The sequence below is a fragment of the Leishmania martiniquensis genome, chromosome 10 (assembly GCF_017916325.1).
Source record: "Leishmania martiniquensis isolate LSCM1 chromosome 10, whole genome shotgun sequence".
In the NCBI taxonomy this organism is placed as follows: domain Eukaryota; phylum Euglenozoa; class Kinetoplastea; order Trypanosomatida; family Trypanosomatidae; genus Leishmania; species Leishmania martiniquensis.
The window spans coordinates 106089-125689 of NC_090145.1; the positions used below are offsets into that span (position 1 = coordinate 106089).

General features: G+C 60.8%; 6 protein-coding genes across 6 annotated transcripts; all 6 read left to right on the forward strand.

The window, feature by feature from the left end:
• Positions 1-2034: 2034 nt before the first annotated feature.
• On the forward strand, positions 2035-3552 carry LSCM1_07026 (uncharacterized protein; the record flags this gene model as incomplete). The annotated part of the gene is made up of 1 exon (XM_067324418.1): positions 2035-3552. The coding sequence occupies one exon, from the start codon at positions 2035-2037 to the stop codon at positions 3550-3552; it is 1518 nt and encodes a 505-aa protein (XP_067180622.1).
• A 2008-nt stretch (positions 3553-5560) lies between these two features.
• On the forward strand, positions 5561-6814 carry LSCM1_07027 (uncharacterized protein; the record flags this gene model as incomplete). The annotated part of the gene is made up of 1 exon (XM_067324419.1): positions 5561-6814. One exon carries the CDS (start codon positions 5561-5563, stop codon positions 6812-6814), a length of 1254 nt encoding a protein of 417 aa, XP_067180623.1.
• A 2132-nt stretch (positions 6815-8946) lies between these two features.
• Positions 8947-11169, forward strand: LSCM1_07028 (uncharacterized protein; the record flags this gene model as incomplete). The annotated part of the gene is made up of 1 exon (XM_067324420.1): positions 8947-11169. One exon carries the CDS (start codon positions 8947-8949, stop codon positions 11167-11169), a length of 2223 nt encoding a protein of 740 aa, XP_067180624.1.
• Positions 11170-11923: 754 nt separating this feature from the next.
• On the forward strand, positions 11924-12805 carry LSCM1_07029 (uncharacterized protein; the record flags this gene model as incomplete). Its single annotated transcript, XM_067324421.1, has 1 exon — positions 11924-12805. One exon carries the CDS (start codon positions 11924-11926, stop codon positions 12803-12805), a length of 882 nt encoding a protein of 293 aa, XP_067180625.1.
• An 850-nt stretch (positions 12806-13655) lies between these two features.
• LSCM1_07030 (uncharacterized protein) lies at positions 13656-14045 on the forward strand (the record flags this gene model as incomplete). The annotated part of the gene is made up of 1 exon (XM_067324422.1): positions 13656-14045. The coding sequence occupies one exon, from the start codon at positions 13656-13658 to the stop codon at positions 14043-14045; it is 390 nt and encodes a 129-aa protein (XP_067180626.1).
• A 1398-nt stretch (positions 14046-15443) lies between these two features.
• LSCM1_07031 (uncharacterized protein) lies at positions 15444-18353 on the forward strand (the record flags this gene model as incomplete). The annotated part of the gene is made up of 1 exon (XM_067324423.1): positions 15444-18353. One exon carries the CDS (start codon positions 15444-15446, stop codon positions 18351-18353), a length of 2910 nt encoding a protein of 969 aa, XP_067180627.1.
• Between the last annotated feature and the right edge of the window lie 1248 nt (positions 18354-19601).

A 19601-nucleotide genomic window follows, 5' to 3' on the forward strand; every position in this document is an offset into this window, starting at 1 on the left:
GCCACCCTCCTCCGGCACATGCACACACATACATATATGTGTATTTATGTACATGTATGTGTGTATTTATATATTTATATTCTTTACTTTCATCTGTCTCTCTCTCTGTCTGTCTCTGTGTGTGTGTGTGTACGCGTGCTGCTCGCGTTTGTTGCGTTCTTAACAACCGATTCTTTTTCTTTTTTTTTTCATCAGCCCACGCGAGTCGCTTCTTCATCCCTCCGTCCCTTCTCGCTGCATTCGCTCATTGTCTGCGCGCCTGTGTGCGTTGGCGCGTGTGCGGTACCGCATACCTCATACAAATCATTGTCGTCTGCGCTGTGACCGTGTCTCCTCTTCCCTTTTTTTCTTCGCTCTTGTCATGCTCGCTGAGAGCTTCTTTGGTGCATGCCTACGCCACCATTACCACCCGCGGCTCACCAAACATGTGTGTACGAACAACTGTGCATGATGGGCGACCGCCGACATGCGATCTGCCATCGTAGAGAGGTGCTGTCTTGTCGACGATACGCTGCCCCCCTCCCTTCCCTCGCGTGAACCAGTGGAGAGCGAAGGCGAAGAAACAAACATGGACGGGACGAGGAGAGGGGCGATAAGCAGTTTGTGCTCGGCGGCTCTCCTGCGCGATGACCACTGCAAGGCTATGCGTACTGCGCTGGTGTCATGAAGGAGGAGAGCCGACGACGCCCCGCATCAGCTTTACGCGCCTTTCTGCTCGATGTCATCGAATTAATGAAACCATTGAAAGTGACTAGCGAATTGCATCGAAGAGACGCTGCAGCAGCGGCACTATGCTGGCAAGTAAGGGTCGCACACTGGTGTGCACCTCTTCCCCTCCACCCACGCCTCTCTCGCGCGCCTTACCGCGCATACGGACCTCCTCAGCACCTCTGCCGCTCCCCCCTCCCTCTACCTCCCTGCACGATTGACTTGAATCGTTGGGCGCGGCTTCTTCCGCTCAAACAGCTTTGCGCGTGGCACCCTCGCCCCCCCTCCCCTCCGTACTGCACACACATCCTCCGGCACACCGCCCCCCCGCCAATACCCCTTTCATTGCACCGGCGCCTTTTTTCCGCACTCTTCTTGGAGCCTCTCGGCGCCGTGCAGGAGTGAGCACGCGTACAAATCCGCTCCCCACATCCCGAGCATCACCACTCCGCGCAACGCGCACCTCCCTGTCCATCTCTCTTCTTCGAACGGGTGCATTTCGACAAGGAGCGACGGCATCAGATCGGCTCATCGGCTCTTCACCTCCTCCGCGGGAGAACGAGGGAGTGACGGTCACCACAATCGCGTGGACGGAATCGCCGCGCGCCCAGAGCAAGTAGTGGTCATCTCTGAACACCATCTCTGCGTTTAAGCTTCATCTACGTCATCGTCGTCGTCATCCTCGTCGTTTACGGGTGCTCGTTGGCAGCCCTTTCCGCCCCCCCTCTCTCTCTCTTTCCCTTTGTTTGCGCGCTTAGCACCACCACTTGCCATACAGTGACCGTCGCACCCGTATAGGCAGTCCCCCCCCCCTACCCAACCCCCATCCGTTCTCCCTCATCGAGCCGCTACGTTTCGAAGCGCCATTGCTGCACACCACACGAACCGTTACCCCGTGTACGTCCATCTTAGCCTCACTTGCAGTAGTGCCTTCATCCCGTCGCGTTGCTGGTGTGTCTCTATCCTTCATTGTCATTCGCCCCCGCTCCCCTCCTCTTTCACCGTTTCGGCTCTGTTCGCCAGGGCGTGCGCGGGCTCCGTTTTCCTTGACATTGGTCCCCTGTGCTTTTCTTGTGCGCGTGTGCGCGTGCCTTTCGCTTCGCCGCTCTGCGCGCGCGCGTTCCGGCCTGTCTGCACGTGTCTTGCCATAGCGTCAACTCAGTATCCTCTGGCATCATTGATCACGTTGCTCTTCCTCCTCTCGCGCGCCTCGCTGCATCTACGTTTATTTCTTTTTTTTTCTCTTCTGTCGTCGTCGTCGTCGTGAGGCCACCGCAAGCCCGTGCTGGTGGAAAGCGGCCCGCACTTCTGAACTGTGCCGCCATCATGTCTGACGGAAGAAGCCAATCGGGGCGGTTGGGCGAACGCTTGGAGGAGGAGGGTGTAGCGACTGGCCAGGCAGTGGACTCGCGGCCACCCACGGCGCCAGCGCCATCAAACAACCCTATTGCCCCCGTGACGGAGGACGACTTGAAGCGTGACTTCGACAGTGAGCTGCTCGACGTGGCTCATGACAAGTCACTCAGCAGAAAGGAGCGCGCGGCAAAGAAGAAAGAGCTGTTGCAGCGTCAGGCTGTCGTGGACAAGGAGCGTGAGCGCCGCACCATCGCTGCGCTGGAGGCGGCGCTGCCACGACCAGAGTGGTACTCGAGTGACAACGAGGACGAATCCGTTCAGTCGGAAGGGGAGTCGGACAATGCCAGTGAGCTCAAGATGCAGCCGGAGGGCGGTGCTGGGCTGGCGTTCCGCGTTGTCTACACCGTACTTAGTGCGGTGGCCTTTGTCTTCCACCTGGCGAGCTCCTGCCCGATCCCGTGGATGCGCAGCAAGTCGGGCCGCCAGTATGGCTTGTGGCGCGCGACGGGCGGCGGTCAGCCAGACCTCGACGTCAAAAACATTCACGACTGCTCGTACGAGATGCAGTACTGGCAGGCCGCAGCTGCCACGTCCGTCTTGGCCACGGTCGCGTCGTTCGGTGCCATGATCGGCGGCGCGCTGCTGTGCGTGAATAAGGGCCACATGGGCGCCTCCTTCATCCTCAGCTTCTACAGCATGACGTTCGCGCTGGTCTCGTGGGCGCTCGTGGCGGCGCTCTTCCATTACTTTCGCTGCGGCAAGGGTTCCTTTGCCAGCGGCGTGGCTCGCCTCGACGCCGGCTTCGCGCTCACCCTGATGGGGTGGATGATGCACATGGCCGCTCTTGTCGTGCTCGGTGTACATTTTTTTACATACTGGACGCGCTCTATTCACGGCGGCAAGACGCGCGCGATACGCTTCATCTACTTGGCTACCGGCATCGTGACGATGTTGTTCTACTGTGTGGGCCAGGCGTTCACTATGTGGGGCAAGACGTTCCCCGGCGTCAAGGCGTCCGTCTCATTGTGGCACGTGCAGATCTTCGATCGCGAGACGCACCTGTCTACCTTCCTGAGCCGTCAGACATACATGTGTACCACCATCACTCACCGCATGAAGGTTGTGGCTGCGTTCATGATCATGAGCATCATCTGGCTCTTCTTCGCCGTTGTCCTGGGCACTGGGGCGTGCTACAACTCGAAGTACATTAAAAGCTCTATCTTCTTTGGCTACGCCTCTTCCATCTTTACCCTCGTTGCGTGGATTACGCTGCTGGCGACGTGGCGCGAACGCCTCTGCACGGGTGCCACGCCGCGCGGCCAGTCGTACTGGACGGATATGGAGTACAATGGCATCCCATCCGGGATCCCGAATGCACAAATCGACTTCGACGGCTACAGCCTGCGCGAGGGCTTTGGCTTGATTGTGTCAGGCTGGGCAATCAACACGCTGGCTATCATCTTCAATAGCGTCCTGTATGACCTGTAACGATGTGTGCCGGATGCCTACGAATCTCCGCCGGCTTGCCGCTACTCTCCCTCGGAGACCCACGCATGTGCATCAGTACGAGGCCACCACAAAGGCAATGACACCGATGGGATGAGAGGGCGGCCAGCAGTAAGTTCTTTCCGCAGGTTATCAGATTGCCCAAGCGCCTGTGTGCTGAAGAGACGAACAAAAACAAAGCTGCTTCCCCCAGTCATCGCTACATTGCATGGCAGCGGGATCGAAGGTGTCCCTGCGTGGTGGTCTGCTCGCGTGCGCGTGGGCTTGCCGTTGGCCTTCTCGTGCGTTTCTGTGGATTCGTTCCTGTCAATGCTCACCCTTAAGCCGTCGATGTCGGCGCGTAATCGTCTTTGCTTCGCGCCTCTCTCCTTCCTATTGTTGTGGCCCTCTGAACTCCGTCGCGGTATGTGTGTGCGAGTCAGGGGGGAAGGAAAGTACGCGCGCACTTCGCTGCTCATTTTCTGAGGTGTGCGAGGGCCTTGTAGACATGAAAGTGGCTTGAGGGAGGAGGGCGGAGGGAGGGAGTGGTCAGAGGGGGTGGGGGTGGGGGTGCGGTAGCGGAAGACAGAGAGAGAGGTCGGGTGTGAGGGGGGAGGGCATAGCCCACCTTCCCTTCGCATTACATTCCTAATGCCAACGCCACCAAGCGGCGATCCCTTTTAGATCGCACGCGCAGATGCCGAATGCTCCCTGCCCCCCTCCTTTTTTCTGTCTCTCTCTCTCGGCGCCCTTTCGCATGACATAATTTTTTGTTGTTGTTGTATGTATGTGTGCTCTCGCGTCGCTCGTTTTCACGATCGACCCCGTGAGTCGCCTGAAGAGAGTGGCAGAGCGACCGCAACTTTCCATGGGCGCTCACCCATTGCCTTTCCACGCCCATGTCTCGTGCTCATCATACGCGTTGTCCCGCCCGCCCTTCGCTGCGTGCTTTGGTCGTCCTCTGCATAGCGACTCCACCGCTCTCCCTTCGACACCGCCACGCGGATCGTAGCGCCCCCCCTGTGCCATCCGCTTATCTGAAGAGGTGCGTTGGGCTCCCCTCTTCGTGCCCTCTCGCGTTGTGCAGGTTGGCGTCTCGATGCCGCGTTGACCGAGTGCGACGCTGTGTGCTGAGGGCTGGAAGTGGGGGGGAGGAGGAGGAGGGAGGCTCCGTGACTTTTGAGTGGGTGGTAGGGGGAAGGGGGATGCGGCGGGGGCCCTCCCCACCCAACGCGCCTTTAGGCTCTTTGTGCTAACGTATTCGTTTCCATTTCATCTTCAGCTGCGTTGCTGCGGTGGTTCGCCGTGCCCTCGGGCGACCTCACGGAGTGACTGCGCACGGGTGTCGGAACGCATCTCTGTTTGTCTGCTGTGCAGCACCCCTACACACCTGTGACCACGGAGGTTGCAGGTGCCCTCACCTGCGCTCATCCGCGGAGGTGCACCGGAGGCCATCCCTACCTGCCTGAGGACCGCAATCTCCTGTGTGAGAAAGGCAGGGGTGATGGACGTAAGAGAGGAAGGCGCCATCGTTACTGACTGCGCCTGCGACTTGCCCGTAGCGTTCACCCCTCGCCCCTCCAGTGAGCACTACGATGCTCCAATCCGCTCCTCGCCGTCCCCTTACAGCAACTGCCCATCAGCCCATCCTCCTTGCCCTAACTCGCTTCCATGTTTCCTCTCTCTGATACCCGTCCCTTGTGTCCCTCCCTCCCGCCCATCTCCCCCACCCTCCTCTCTCTCCAACACGCCTTTACCCACGCCTGTGGCGCAGCAGCACCTTCGCTCCCTCTCTTTCACCCTCCGTGCGCGTGCGTCACATCACTGTACGACTCGACATACCCACACACTCTCTCACACACACACACCTCCCCTCTCTCCCTCTCGCCCTCTACAAACCTCTTCCAGAGGTACCCTTGCCCCTCCTCTCCCCACCTTCTCATTCAGTCACGCAGACGCACACAGGTATCATTCACTTCTTGCAGAATACAACAACAGCAGAATAAAAAGAATGGCGACAGAGCGACCAAAGAAGAGGAGCGCTGATAGCGTTCCGAGGAATAAGCCGCCGGTAGCGCATCGCGAGGATGAGGACGACCACGCAAGCCTGAGCTCTTCGCAGGCTGACGAAAAGGCTCTTGAGGAGGCTGCCGGTGTGGACCTGCGTGCGGTGCCTGAGGAGCGCTCCGGCTATAAAGTCATGATCGCCTGGATCATCTTCTCGTTTGTGAGCTTTGCCTTCATGCTGACGGCGTCCTTCCCGGTGCCGTGGCTGAGAGACGGCCAGGGCCGCAAGTGGACCCTTTGGAGCGATGCGAATGGGACTCCGTGGCGAAGGCTCAAGTGCGACCACAGACGTCAAATGTTCCAGGCGATGGAGGCGTTCACGATTGTCGGCTGCGTGCTGAGCCTTGGTAGTCTCATCGCCGGTGTTCTGCAGATAAAAAGTTGCGGACACCTTGGCGTGACGATGCTGCTCGGCGTCTTGGCCGCGATGGTCGAGCTGGTGGACTGGGCGTTCCTCGTGAACCAGTACCACAAGTACAGCTGCGCTGGTGAAGTGGTATACGCGCACGTGAATCGCCTCGACGCTGGCTTCGGCCTTGTCTTCATCTCGTTCACCCTAATGCTTTTCGGACTCCTCGCGCTGGGGTACTGGATATCCGGGACCTTCAGCCTGTCGGAGCTGCAGCGGCCCAAGTTCAGCAACTCTGCCCTCACAAGCGCCTTCTTCAGTGGCTGCGTGCTGTTGATCGCGACGGTGGGGACGGCTCAGAACATGTGGGAACACTACGACACGACGACGTCACTGAAGATCACGTACTGGGGCGTCGAGATATACCACCGCAACGTAAGCCTATCGGAGAACTGGCCCCTGAGCGCGTACAACTGCCCGCAGTTCACCTTGCAGATGCGCGTTGGTGCCGCCTTTTCAATAATCAGCGATGTGCTTCTCTTCTTCACGTTCCTCTTCTCTGTTGCGTCCGTGTACAGCCGCCCGTGCAAGTGGGTCGCGGTGGGCCTTGGCGCCGCCTCCTGGGTCTTTCTGCTGGTGTGCTGGGCGATCACCGTTGCCGCCCGTTATAGAAAGTTCTGCCCGACGGGCGTGGTGCCGCCGAGCACGGCCATCTACGGTGCTCCGCTCGACACCGTGGAGCAGCAGGTGAACTTCACGGGCTTTGTGATCACGGATGGCCTCGGCATGATCATTTCTGCCTGGTGCATCACGACGCTGAACATCATGTACCTCGCAGTGAAGGGCTGAAGCGGCGGCGAGGGGGACGAACATAGGGGGGGGGTGAAGACGAGAAGAAACAAGATGTGCTGTAGGCCTGTGCGTAAGCGTGAAAGCTCTGTGAGTACCTCAGGAGTGATGGCTGCCGAGGTAATGCACCATGGACACACTCTGTTGTGCATTTTGCGTGCAGCTTTGTTGTTGTTGGCGCTCGCATACGTTCTTTTTCCCTCGACGCTCTTCTCCTGTTCCGCATCACCACCACCACCACGGCCATCCCCCCCCCCACACACACACATAGGCCACTGAATCGTTGTAAGACGATGAGTCAGAGTGGTAACGTCCTTATACTTGTGTGATTGTGCATGCCTCTCGGTCGATTGACTGTCGTGACGTGTGATACGGTGCTTAACTTCGTTTGCATCTCTATATTTATATTTTTGTCTGAGAGGGCGTGCGCTAACTGAGGTCCCCTAACGGCTCTTATCGGCAGGCGGAAGGGAATATATATATTTATTTGTGAGCGCAACTCTTCTTTCTCTCTCGCTATGCCTCATCCCTCCCCTCCCCTTCCCTCTTCTCTGGGTGATGGGTGGGCGGCGGTGCATCGCGTGCTCTTGACGACAGCGTGGGGCCGGGGACTCAGGAGAAGAGGGCTAGCATGTGAATGACGATGACGTACGCGAGTTGCATGAGGGGGAGGGGAGGGGAAGACGCCGGTGTCAGCGCGTGTGTGTATGTGTCGAGACGCGGGGGGTCGTCCGTCTCCCCTAGAGCTCTTTCGCTTTCTTTTTCTCTTCTCGTCCGCCTACGCCTCTGTGCGTACTTCGCGTCTGCGGGCGGCGCCTTTTCGCTCTGCTTCTCCTTCCCTCTTTTTTTCCCGCTTTCACGGCGAGCTGCATCCGCCACCGCCCTCCCCTTCTTTTTTCTGTTTGTTTTTGCTTTCAAACCTGCTGGTTGTGGGAAGCGCGCGCGCAGGGAGGGGAGAGGAGGGGCATGCGCAGGCTGGCTCACGTAGCGCATGCTTCCATACCCCCACCCCCTCCCCCTCTCTTGTGCTTTTCCTTCCGTTCTCACTTGGACGGCGTGTGCATGTGTCTCCCTCTCACGGTTGGCGTCACAACACCGTCATGAGAGGAGGCGTAGCGGAACGGCGCCCCATGCATACGTTCGCACACACGTAAGCACACCTCGGGGTGGCATGCTAGTGCGCTTGACTCGTAGGGCATTTTAAAGCCAAAGGAGAAGCAGTCGGACGAATGTGTGACCTAATCGGAATGAAAACAAACGACTCACCTCCTCCCCTCAGAGTCCCCCTTCCCCCACCCCGACTCACACAACAACAAAAAAAAAGGAGCTCTCTACACAACCGATCAAGTTGGTGTGCAAAGAACGTCCCCGGCCGTTCGAGGTGCCACTCGTGCAGACCTCACGTACCGCTCCTCTTCTCATCTTTCTGTCGTTTCGCTCTGTTCAGCTTCCGCTCCAAAACCGTGAGAAATCAGTGAGGCACGAAATGAAGAAAAAAAAACGTCTCCAACCTCCTGCGCGCGCCAGAGAAAGAGAGAGTGCGGTGGAGGCTCAAACATAACTGTGCCATGTGAGGCAGAGAGGCGGCTCAGTGCAGTCGGCGGGCAAGGAGCTGCGCAGGTGCCCCTTCTCCCCACGCTCTGCCTCTTCGCTCCTTTTTCATTTCAGCCCGCTCAACGTTATGGAGAGAGCGCGCGCGCTTTCGCTCTGTGTGCTCCACACTGAGTGAGGCGCCAAGGCAGGTAAATTTTCCTTTAAGGCGTTGTCCTGCTGCAGGGACCCCCTTCCCCCCTCCTCTCTCTTACCACCAACACCCGCCGGAACTCCGCCAGGCTACCACCCGCTCCTCCATTTTTGCCTCTCTCACACAGCCAGCGGGAACACCACCGCCGCCTTCTTTGTGCTTCTTTCGTTACTGTGCGGTCTGCCCCGTCGCCGGCCTGTACCCGCTTCGTCGCCGTTCCACTCCCTCATTCGCGCATCTCCCCCCTCTTCTCTCCTCCCCCCCACCCGAGCACGCGTCACCTGGCGCACGAGCGGGCTTCTGTACAGATGGTTCACTGGAGGGCGCTGCGCCACGCCTCACTCTCGCCCCCGAAGCGAGCTCGACCCTACACATCTCCGCTGTGCCGATGACATCGCTCACGGGCGCTACGACCTCCGTCTCACCCTTCACGGAGGAAAATGCTATTGTGGTGGACAAGTGGCTCTATGACGTCTGCGGGGAGGAAGACCTCCAGTTTCCCTCGCATCGGCGCCAGCAGTTCGCCAGCTACATGGAGCGTCTACGGCGTGTGGTGAAGATGAAGCAGTTCGTCACCGGAACCTTCGACTACCCGTCACGCTCAGGCACGCGGGAAGTGCTCGTACTACAGAGGATGCTGGAGGCACTGGCGTCGCGCGAGCAGGCGGTTGCACGGGAGACGGTGCAGGTGCAGAACAACGCGCGCCAGGTGCACCGCGTGCTAGACGAAATGATGATCGATGCTTCAGCCGCCGTAGAGGAAGAGAGGCCGCACATCGTCAGCGAAGCTGCCGCGGCAGCATTGGCGGGGGCAGCGGGCTATGTTACGGCCCCCTCTGTCGCGCGAGGCCAATCGCACGTGTCGTCCCCTCAGAGTCAGGGCTACGTGTCTCTCGACTCCGACGCCAAAGCTGGTGGCGCTGCTGCTGCTGCGACGAGGCCTGCAGCGGCCCCGAAGCCGCTGCATACAAGTGAGGGGGCCGTTGGTGAGAGGGGTGACACCTCAGCGACGACCGACAGCGTTTCATCTCTTCTGCAGGCGGCCGATGGAGCGGACTACGCGAAGAGGAGGGCCCTCTCCTTCCGCTATGTATCAGAGATGCGGAGCAAGACGCAGGACATGTCACGGCAGCGGGCAGAGGTGGAGCAGCGACACGCACGCCTGCTAGCGGACAGGAAGCAGCTTGAGAAGGAGTATGAGGCGCTGCGGACAACGGAGGAGTTGGTCGTGGCCCGCCATCAGGAGGCTGAGTCTCACAAGAACGAGGAGACGCTACGACTGGGCGAGGAGGCGGCCATGTACGCAGCGGAGGAGGCATCATTCGACAGTTCATGGGCGGAGTGCTTTGCGGTGCTCGGCGAGGAGTCGCAAGCCCCGTGCAGCACAGGTGAGATGCAGCGCAGTTCAGAGCCGCCGCGCCTGTCGAACGAGGCGTCGCCATTGACCTCGTCGGCGCAGCATATGTCATCACTCTCACCGCCCTCGTACCATAGCTCTGCTGCGCAATCGCTCTCAGCCCCCTCATCGTCCACGCGCTCTCTCTGCGGTGAAGGCCCCGGTGATGCGGCTGCCGCGCCACGTCCTGACACAATATCACCGAAAGCGGCAGCGCAGAATGAGGAGGATAGCGCCAGCGCCCCTTCCAGCTCCCTTTCTGGAAGGGCCCGTGGGGGTGGAGTGAGCGGCTCCGCACTGGAGCCTCGTGCGACGCCCATGCAGCGAGGGGCCCTCGAGGTGCTGCGTCACCGGCTCTCTGAGATTGGCGCCCGCACCAAAAACCACCGTCGCCATCTGATAAGTGAGGTGCAGATGCATCTTGTGAAGTTTCGCCAGTCCCAGCAGCGACTCAAGGAGTGGCAGGATATGGTGGCGCAGCTGGGCCGCACGCATCACCAGCTGCGCGGCCAGGTCGACGTCATTCACACCGTCTTGTCCGACACTGCAGCCCGACTAGAGAAGGACAGCTTGACAGCCCAACGCGCAGGCTATGGCGAGCAACTGCTAAGGCTCAACGCCCTGCTGAAGGAGCGGTCGTACGAGATGCTGGAGTACTACATGGGCAACAGCGAGGACGTGGCGATGAACACCCTCTTTGACGCGAGCGCGGACGAGGAGCTGCGGGCGCTGCAGCGACCCCCGCCTTCCTCAGTGTCAGAGGGAGGCGAGCTGACTCCTGCTCGGTCCCCCGGCCCAGCGTCTGCGTGCACTTCCACTACGCCGATGCGCCGAAGCACCGAGGTCATTGCTTATCGTCCCCGCGACAACACCCTGTCGCCGTCAGCGTGCTCGCGCACGCCTGTGCGCGAGGCAGCAAGCAACGGATCCACAGTTGCAGCTGCACCTAGCAGCAGTATCAGGAGTCGCAGTAGCGCTGACACGCCGCACTTCCATCGCAGCCGCTATGAGCTGGTTCGCCATCTGCAGCGCTGGGAGTCCGCGCTGCTGGCGGAGCGGCTGGCCATCTTGAAGGCTGCACACATGATGCCCGGCCCCTACAATGGGACAGAGGCTAACACAAAGCAGGTGGACGGTTTCAGTCCCACACACGCCTACCAAGAGCTGCGTGCGCTGCTACTGCAGCCGAAGAACCCGGCTGCCCCGTCTGCGTAAGCCTTTTTTTTTTGCTAGTGCCTCGTCCTTTTAAGCGCTCCGGTCTGGGTATCTCATCTTCTTCAACGCTGGCTGGGGAAGAGGGGGGGCACACATGCACACGCGCTGCTACAGTCGCGCAGAAAAAAAATGGTCATATCGGTGAAATTGGATGGTCACCGGCAGTGCCTGTGCCGAAAGCGCTGATGCTCGCGATGATGCTGCCTTGCAACCGTAACAAGTGCTGGTGGGCGTGTTGGTGAGTGCGTGTGCGTGTGTATGACTCGATGGGCGTCTTCCCCCGCTTGTGACGGTGTGCTAGTGAAAAGTTTGGGTGAGTGCGATACTGAGGTGAAAGAGAAGCAGGGGAGTGGAAGGGTGAAGGAAAAGGGGGCAGAGAGCGGGACTGGGTGGGGTGGGGCGGGAAGTTGCCCTCGTCCCTCTCACACGCACCCTCACGCTCTCTTTCTCTCCCTCCGTTGTTCGCGCTTCTGTCATGGGCGCGCGAAAGAGGCGAAGGGCGAAGGAAAGGGATGCGGTGTAGGGGAGAGGTACGCGAGCCCCCCTCCACACACACACACATACACACACTGCCCTTCCCCCTCCCACCCGCACTGTCCTCTATCTTCTCTGCTTGACTCCCCCACTCACCGCACCCCCGTTGCCTCCACTTTGAGTGTGTGTGTGTGTGATTTCCTCTCCCTGACACACGCACCGAGCACAAAACATACCACAAGCATACATACATATATATATATACGTCTTCGCAGCCACCATGCTTACGGCGCAGCTGTGTGGCTCTCGCGCCGCCACAGCCATGACAAGGTCTTGCCAACGTTTTCTGCGTCGACGGCGACAGCGGTCGGCCTGCCCTATGGCCTCCTCTGCCGTCGTTGAGACCGCCCTCGCGACGCAACGGGCGTGCAAAGGCGATTACGGCTTCAATGTGTTTCACAACTCAAACCCACAGCACGGCGGCAGCTATGCCCGACACGAGCGGCGCATGCGCGAGGACGAAGTGGAGGATTTCTTGAAGTCCGTCAAACACTGGCGGCCTGTCTACGAGGACGTGGCCGACGGCGACCTCGCGGGTGCCGCGCGGGTCGTGGAGCCCGGCGATGGCGCCGCGGCGAACGCGTCGTCTCCGCCGGCCTTCGCCTCTGCCACGGAGCCGCCGACGCCGTCGCCCTCGCGCATGGGCGAGGAGGCCATCATGCGGGTCTTTCACTTTGAGACGTTTCGTGAGGCATACCTGTTCATGGGGCGACTGTGGGCCTTCTGCTATGGCACGGACAAATACCCGCACGTCACGTGGGAGGGGACGGCCATCACCGTCTACCTCTACTCGCCATCCTTTCGGGGCCTCAGCAAGCGAGAGGCGCGCGTGGCGGCGTTCTTGAATGACCAGTACAACATGACCCGGAAGAGCAAGTGGCAGCAGCGGCGTATCGTGGAGGGTATTGTGCGGAGGGCGACGGTGGAGGAGCTTCTTGGCGAGGAGGTGGCGGCGCACCTTGTGCACCGGCAGACCCTACGCTCAGCACCACTGCAGGAGATGAAAGATGGACTGCGCAGCTGGCGCAGCGCCATTGGGTCACCGCTGCGCCGCCCCAGCAGCAGCGGCAATGATGGAGAAGGCGGCGCCACAGGAGCGTGAGACAGGTGGCAAAGAGGAACGATGGGTGGCACTCTCTGCGTAGAGGGCTCTGTGCGTTCGACTACCTTTCTGCAGCCCCATCGCCGCTGGGTGCATGCCGCACCCGCTTGCCTCTCTTTCGGCATACTCCGCGTGCCGCCTTTCCTCTCTTGGCTCGCGGCTCCTCTGCGCGTCTTGTGTTTTTTTTGGGCCGCTCGTAGTCCACCAGAAGCGCGCTGGTGTACCACCAAGAGTCACACGAGTGAGACGTGAAGAGCGTGGAGGCTCGCGCACCCGCTGAGCCCGTGCTCTTTGCCTGTCTGCTTGTCTGCCTGCCTGTCTGTCTGTCTGTGTGTGTGTGTTTGTGTGTCTGTGCTCCGTAGTGCTTATCCTCGTCCGGGTATCAGCTGTCTCTGCTGTTTTCCACCCTTACTCACACTCTCATGAATGTTCGTATCTCTTGCCGTTTCCTGTGCGGTGCGCTTACTGTTGTGTGTGCTCTCTCTCTTCGCGTCTGTGTGTTGGTGTGTGTGCTCCATTGCCCAACACACACGAACACGGGCCAGTGACGGCATCGTAGCTTTGGAGGAACACACCTCACTTGACCTTGTATACACACTCGCCTCGCCCTGCCTTACCTCTGCCCCTTTGTAACACACCCGCACCAATTCAAAGACGAAGCACATGCGGTGAGCCGTATCTGCACAAAAACCTTCGCCACACACGTGCTATACCTCTTACTGCCAGGTTCTCCGTCACCGGACGTTCACCGATCGAGAGAGAGCGAGAGCACACACACACACGCACACAGGGTGTGTAAAACAATAAAAAAGTCGAGAGAAGGCAGCGGCGATCCGAAAGAGAAAGCACCATGCCAAGGCCAAACTTCAACGATGTCATTCACAGCCGCCCCTTTCCCCTCACACTGACGGTCCTGAACATTCTCGGCTCCTTCGCCTGCGGCACCTATACGCTCTTCCTGTTTATTACGCACAGATACCATGACATTCGCACCTTCGCCGCGCTCCTCTACCTGCTGGGGTTTTCGATAGTGATCCCCTCGGCGGAGTTGGGATTGATGAACCACCCGCTTCTAGCAGGCGTTGCCCGTTTTATCGTCGCACCTATCGGCCGCGCCTTCCTGTGCATCTTCATGGGCGGTGTGATCCTCGGCAATGGCATCGGCGGCTGGATTGTGGGCATTTACCTCTTGGCCATCGGCGTTCTCAACATCAGTGCGGCGTGCATCCTGAAGACTTAGGCACGCGACACTCGTGTCGCCGGTCTCAGCGGCGGTAGCGGCCTCGCCCAAAAAGGGGGTTAGAGGATTCAGAGGGGGCGGGGGCGGAGCCGCGGGTGATGCATGGGGAGCGGAGCGACTTCATGGGCGCTCGGCTGTAAGGCCATTTCTTTCGCCCTGCATGGCCAGCATCCATTCCTGCACGCTTTCTCCTGCCGCCGACAGTCGACGCACCACGCACACAGATCGAACTCATTGCCCCTTTTTTGCTGTCTGCGTTCTTTTTTTTCTTTGTTTGGCCCCTTCAGGCTGCCGTGGCTTCTTTGGCTCTCTCCCCCCTTCGCCACATCCCCACGCCTCTTTCCCTCCCTCGACTTTGTGATTGTGTGTGTTGATGAAAGGCACTGCACCCCCTTTTCGGTGTGGCTCTCTGCCTCACGTGTCTCTTCCGGCTGGCCTCGAGAGGGGAAGGCGAGGGGCTGGGACACGCGTTGAAGGGAGAAGTCGCGGCTTCTTGATGTTCCTCTGCAGAGTACCGGCGGGTTGTTCGTCGTTCCACCTTCATGTGCCCCCCCTCCCACCCACTTCCTCACGCTCTCCCCCTGCGGCAATGTCTATGTCGCCCCGGCGAGTAGCAGCAGCGGACTGGGGGCGCGTCTGCAGATGTATCCGCGGGGCGTGAGAGGCCGAAAGCCCGTTAGACGGCTACGCCTTGGGCGTCTGCTTGGGTGGATCGAGCGGCAGACAGGCGGGGGCGGGAAAAGAGGCCAGTGGAACTGACGGTAGTGATCGAGGGGCTTCATCCGTCTCCCTGCCCCCTTGCGCTCGGTTGGTGCCCCACGCTGCTGCCAGTGCTGCCGCTGGAGAAGTGCCGACGCCACGTTTTAATGGCGGCGATTTCATCTCTGTTTAGGTGCGCGTCTGGTTGTGTAAGTGTATGTGTGTGCGCCGTACACAACGACAAACAATTGAGCGAGCCCTCGCTCACAAGGGAAAGCATACGGAGCACAATGAGTGCCGACCCTATACTGTGCGCCATGCCCAACGGGGCGTATCAGGGCCCGTCCGCAGGAGAGGCAGCAACAGGATTGGCCCCTCCGCTCTCTCCCTGCCCTGTATGTATACATACCTATATGTCTATGCGTATGTGTGCTGTCCCCCCTCATCACATAGACGTGTGTGCTCATGTGCGGACGCGTGCTGCCATTGAACCTTCTTCGCTTCGACTGTGTACTTCTCTCTCCCCCTCTCCACCATCACCCACACACACGTCGTCCGTAACAATACACACACACACACACAGAGACAGACAGACGCAGACGCGCCTCCGTGCACAGCGGCAACATCGTTCCAGCGCACGCATCGCTGTTCTTTTTGCGTTAACCGCAGAAGCGGCAACGGCTGTTGGAGTGCGATAGAATGCCTTCCTCTTATGCTTCAGGCGCCCCCTCCGATGCGCCCGACAACGAGGGGGCGCACGCTGCGCGTTGCACGCGGTCCCCATCCTCCCGGTCTTCCTCCGCCAGTGGAAGTCAACGCAGGAGCCACAGTTTGCCGTCTGCGTCGACACGGTCGGGGAGCCCCGTCATCGTTGGCGCCACGTCATCAGCTCGCACAGAAGGCACTAAGAGGTCTCGGCGTAAGAAAGCGCGGCAGGAAACGGACGCCGTCAGGGCGGCGACGACATCAAACGCGCAGTCACCGCAACCGCGCGACCCCCACCTGCTAGGCCATGCGGCTGCCGCGCCAAGCCTGTTGGGGCAGGCTTTCTCCGAAGTGGAGCTGCAGTTCCAGCTTGAGCAAGACCGTGCGCAGCGATCCACGCTTACCCCGCGCGACATCGCCAACCTCATCCTCTGGAGCGTGCCGACACCCGTCCCCATCATCGAGTCGCCACGCATTTTCTTTATCAAGAACAAATCGCGCGTACGTAACACCGTCGTAGTCTATGTGAACGGCTGGTCGTATGATGAGATGCTGTGCACCGGCGTTGGTCTCCCGCGAGCGCGTGGTGAGGCGCACTGTGGCAGCGTTCCCCGTGGGGAAGGAACTGTATCACACTTGACAGCTGGGGAGGCCAGCACGACGGCGCACGCTGCGGAGAGCACCACAGCAGTGACCAATGCGAGGGGGGCCGATCAGGGCGATCCGGCTGCGCACTGGGTCAAAGAGCTTTGCGGCGCGATGCTGAGCCCGGTGCGCGAGGGTCGATGCTGGGCGCGCTCGGGCCGAGGAGCGGGCTGTACTGGCGGAGTGCAGTACTGCCCGCTCTTTATTCCAAGTACCCGCAACGAGCTAGAGAAGGACCTGTGGTGGCGCAACGACGCCCCGCGCCGACCGGGGACCTCTTCGGCCGCCACATCCGCATCACCGGACCACTGCCGCCCACGAGGCCGTCGCATCGGCGGGGTCGGGGAGGCGATGGATGCCGACCGCACGAACCCCGCCGTCGAGGATGCCCGTGGCGTCGGCTCCATGTTCCAGCAAGCGATGCAGGTCCATGCGAAGGGTTCAGGCTCCGGCGACGGCGCGGCCTCTGCGGAGAGCTCGCCTACGGCCGCCTCACCGCGGGCGCCGGCCTCACCCACCTTGTCGTCGGCCACCTTCCAGCAGCATGCGCACCTCTGGAAGAATACAACTCTTCTCCGGCAGTACGCCTTGCACCTTCCGGAGCACACGGCTCAGCTGCAGGAGTTGGGCTTCACCCTCGCGCCTCCAGAGGAGTTGACGGACGCCGCCGCCGCAGAGGGCAGGGACGCCGGGGCGGATGAAGAGGCGACGGCCCCGCAGAACCACGGCAGAGAAGAGGGAGCGGAAGAGGCGGTATGGCTCAGTTTCGCAGCGCCTGCCACTGCTGAAGCAACGAGCGGCATCGCATCGGCAACGGTAGCGGCGAAGGTTGTCGCCTTCGACTGCGAAATGGTACAGGTAGAGGGCGGTGAGAGTGCGCTGGCTCGCGCGACGGTGCTAGATGTACTCACGGGCGGCGTTGCACTGGACATGCTTGTCAAGCCGCGTCAGCGCGTTACGGACTACCGAACTCGCTTCAGCGGCATTGACGCGGCGACGCTTGATTCGGTCTCGAACACCCTTGCAGAGTGTCAGCACGCGCTACGGCGCATCATCGACACAGAAACCTTCGTCGTCGGGCACAGCCTGGAGAACGACTTCAAGGCCTGCAAGTTCATTCCTAACTGCTACGTGCTCGACACCACGTGGCTGTTCCCACATCCGGCGGGGCTGCCGTACAAGAACGCCTTGCGTTTCCTTGCACAGCGCTACCTCCAACGGCGCATCCAGCAAGGCTCGCACGACAGCGCCATCGACGCCCTGGTGAGCGCCGAGCTGACGCAGCTGAAGCTAATAAACGGCCCTTCTTTCGGCTTACGACCGCGCGTGAGCGTTTTGGGCCTCATCGCCGAAGCGGCTGGCAGTGGTGTCGATAACGTCAGCGGAGGGAACGGGCTGAAAAGGCGAGCTGGGGCAGGGCCGACTATTCAGCTTCACCTCTTCGATGACGCCGTCAGCCTCAGCTCTCTCCTACCCGCCCCCCAGAGGAGCAGCGCTGCCTCTACGACGCACGGAGCGGCCAGTGGCGACACGGAGTCGAGCGCACCTCCCGCATCTTCTGCCAACTCCGGTCGTATTGATGCCGTGCCCGTGCGCCACGACGAGGACGGGATGCGCAAAGCTGTGCGTGCGCTGCGGCGCCGTGCGAGTCAGCTGGCCTGCGAAGCCGCCGCGGCTGTCAACGGCGCTAATGAAAGCGGTATGGAAACGGAGACGCAGAGCTTTGCTCTGTTCTGGGTTCAGCTGACGCAGACAAGGGTGTGTGTGGTTCAGCCGCCAACGCCGCCCCCTGCCGTGGAAGCAGAAGCGAAGAGCGCGAATGCCGGGAGCCCAGCGCGCGCTGGCGACCCTGGCAGCTGTGACACGAGCTCGGCTTACACGTCGGAGCCTTTCCGCACGGTCCACGACACGAACCGACGTGTGCTGCGCATCATCGAGGCGTGCCCAGATGAGACGCTCATCGTCGTGCTGACGGGCCGCTGCGATGGGGAAGCTGGAGGAAACCACTTCTCGCGAGCGCAGGGCACCTGCTTTGCATTCGTCAAGGACGGCAGCGCCCCTGGCCCGCGCGCAGAGGAACTGGCTAAGGTGACGGACGAGAACAGCGCGAGCGCACTGCTGCGTGCGTTGGCCGCACCCAATGCCCCTCATGACACGCCGCTGCAGTGCCCGAGTGCTCCGGCGACGGCTGCAGCACCGCATGATGTGGAGAGCAAAACTGCTATGGATAGCACACTTCCCGCCTGCCAGCAGCAGTAAGCCGTGGCGGCCGAGGTAGGATAACCTCTCATGTGCATCAGCCTTTTCGGGGCGACTGCCGCCCTGTGCCGAGCTCCATTTTTCATGCTCACTCCCACGCCCGCTGCCCCGCCCCGCCCCCCCCCCACGCCCTCGGCTCTCTCTCCTCCTCATCAAGCAGTGGAACACGTGAGGCCATGGGTGGCGGCTGAGCATCTCCTGCCTCCTCGCGGTGAAAGAGAGGGGACAGCAGTAACATTAAAAGCAGGTGAGAAAAAAAAGAGATTTCGCGCGGCAGGGAAGGAGAGGGGTCTCACTCAGCACACTGCGCGCTTAGCCGTTCCTCCCTCCATCTCCTTGCCTGCCTTTCACCGGTTTCGGATGAAGCGCGCGCTACCGAGGTCGGCGGCGTATCTGAACGCCTGCTGATGTGCCGGTATGAGCCCCTCCATCCCCGAATTGGAGCCCTCTCTGCGACCCTGTTGATTCTCACTGGTGCCGGCGGCATCTGCTCGGCTCACTGAAGACTTTTTGAGGGGAGAGGGGCAGTTGAGTGTGTGCGGTATCGCCAGGGGCCCGACGCTCAACTCTCTCTCTCTGTGAGTGTGGTTGTGTGTGTGTGTGTGTGTGTGTGCTGTGGGGGGTGGGGATGGTGGTGGCGCCAAGCAGCCCCTCCCCTGCCACTGCAGAGCCACTTGTGGCGGCGACGCAGGGCTGTGTGCGCACAGCGTAGGGAAGTCAGAGCGATGCACCGCAGCAGATGTTGGCGGCCAGGGCGTGGATGGCGCGGTGCTGGAGCGACGCGCGACTGTGTGCGCACATCTGTACCGCCCGTATGGCGTGCGGCACCTGAGCGTGACGCGGGCGCGTCTCTGCCGGGCCGTGCTCAGCTCAGTGGCGCGAAGGTGCCTGAGCCGCCCCTCCGAGAGGGATGCGCCGGGCGGCGGCCACCATCATGGGTGCGGTCGTGCGCTGACCTTCGAGGCGGTGGTGGGTAAGGGCTCGCGCGGGGGGAGGGCGAGCATCGAGGACGGAGCCGGCGCATTGCTGTGACGCGACTCCTAGCGCTGCTTCGCACCACCGCGAGGCGACACGGGCCTGTATGTGTGTGACGGACGCGGCGGCGGGCGGGGCTGCACTTCATGCTCTGTGCGCTGCAGAAGAGAGGGACGTTGATCGTAAATAATTTCTTCGGTTTTCTGCTGTCCGCTCTGTGGTGGGCATCCCACGCTGTCATTGCTCATCGTGGTGGTGGTGCCGCACACCGCC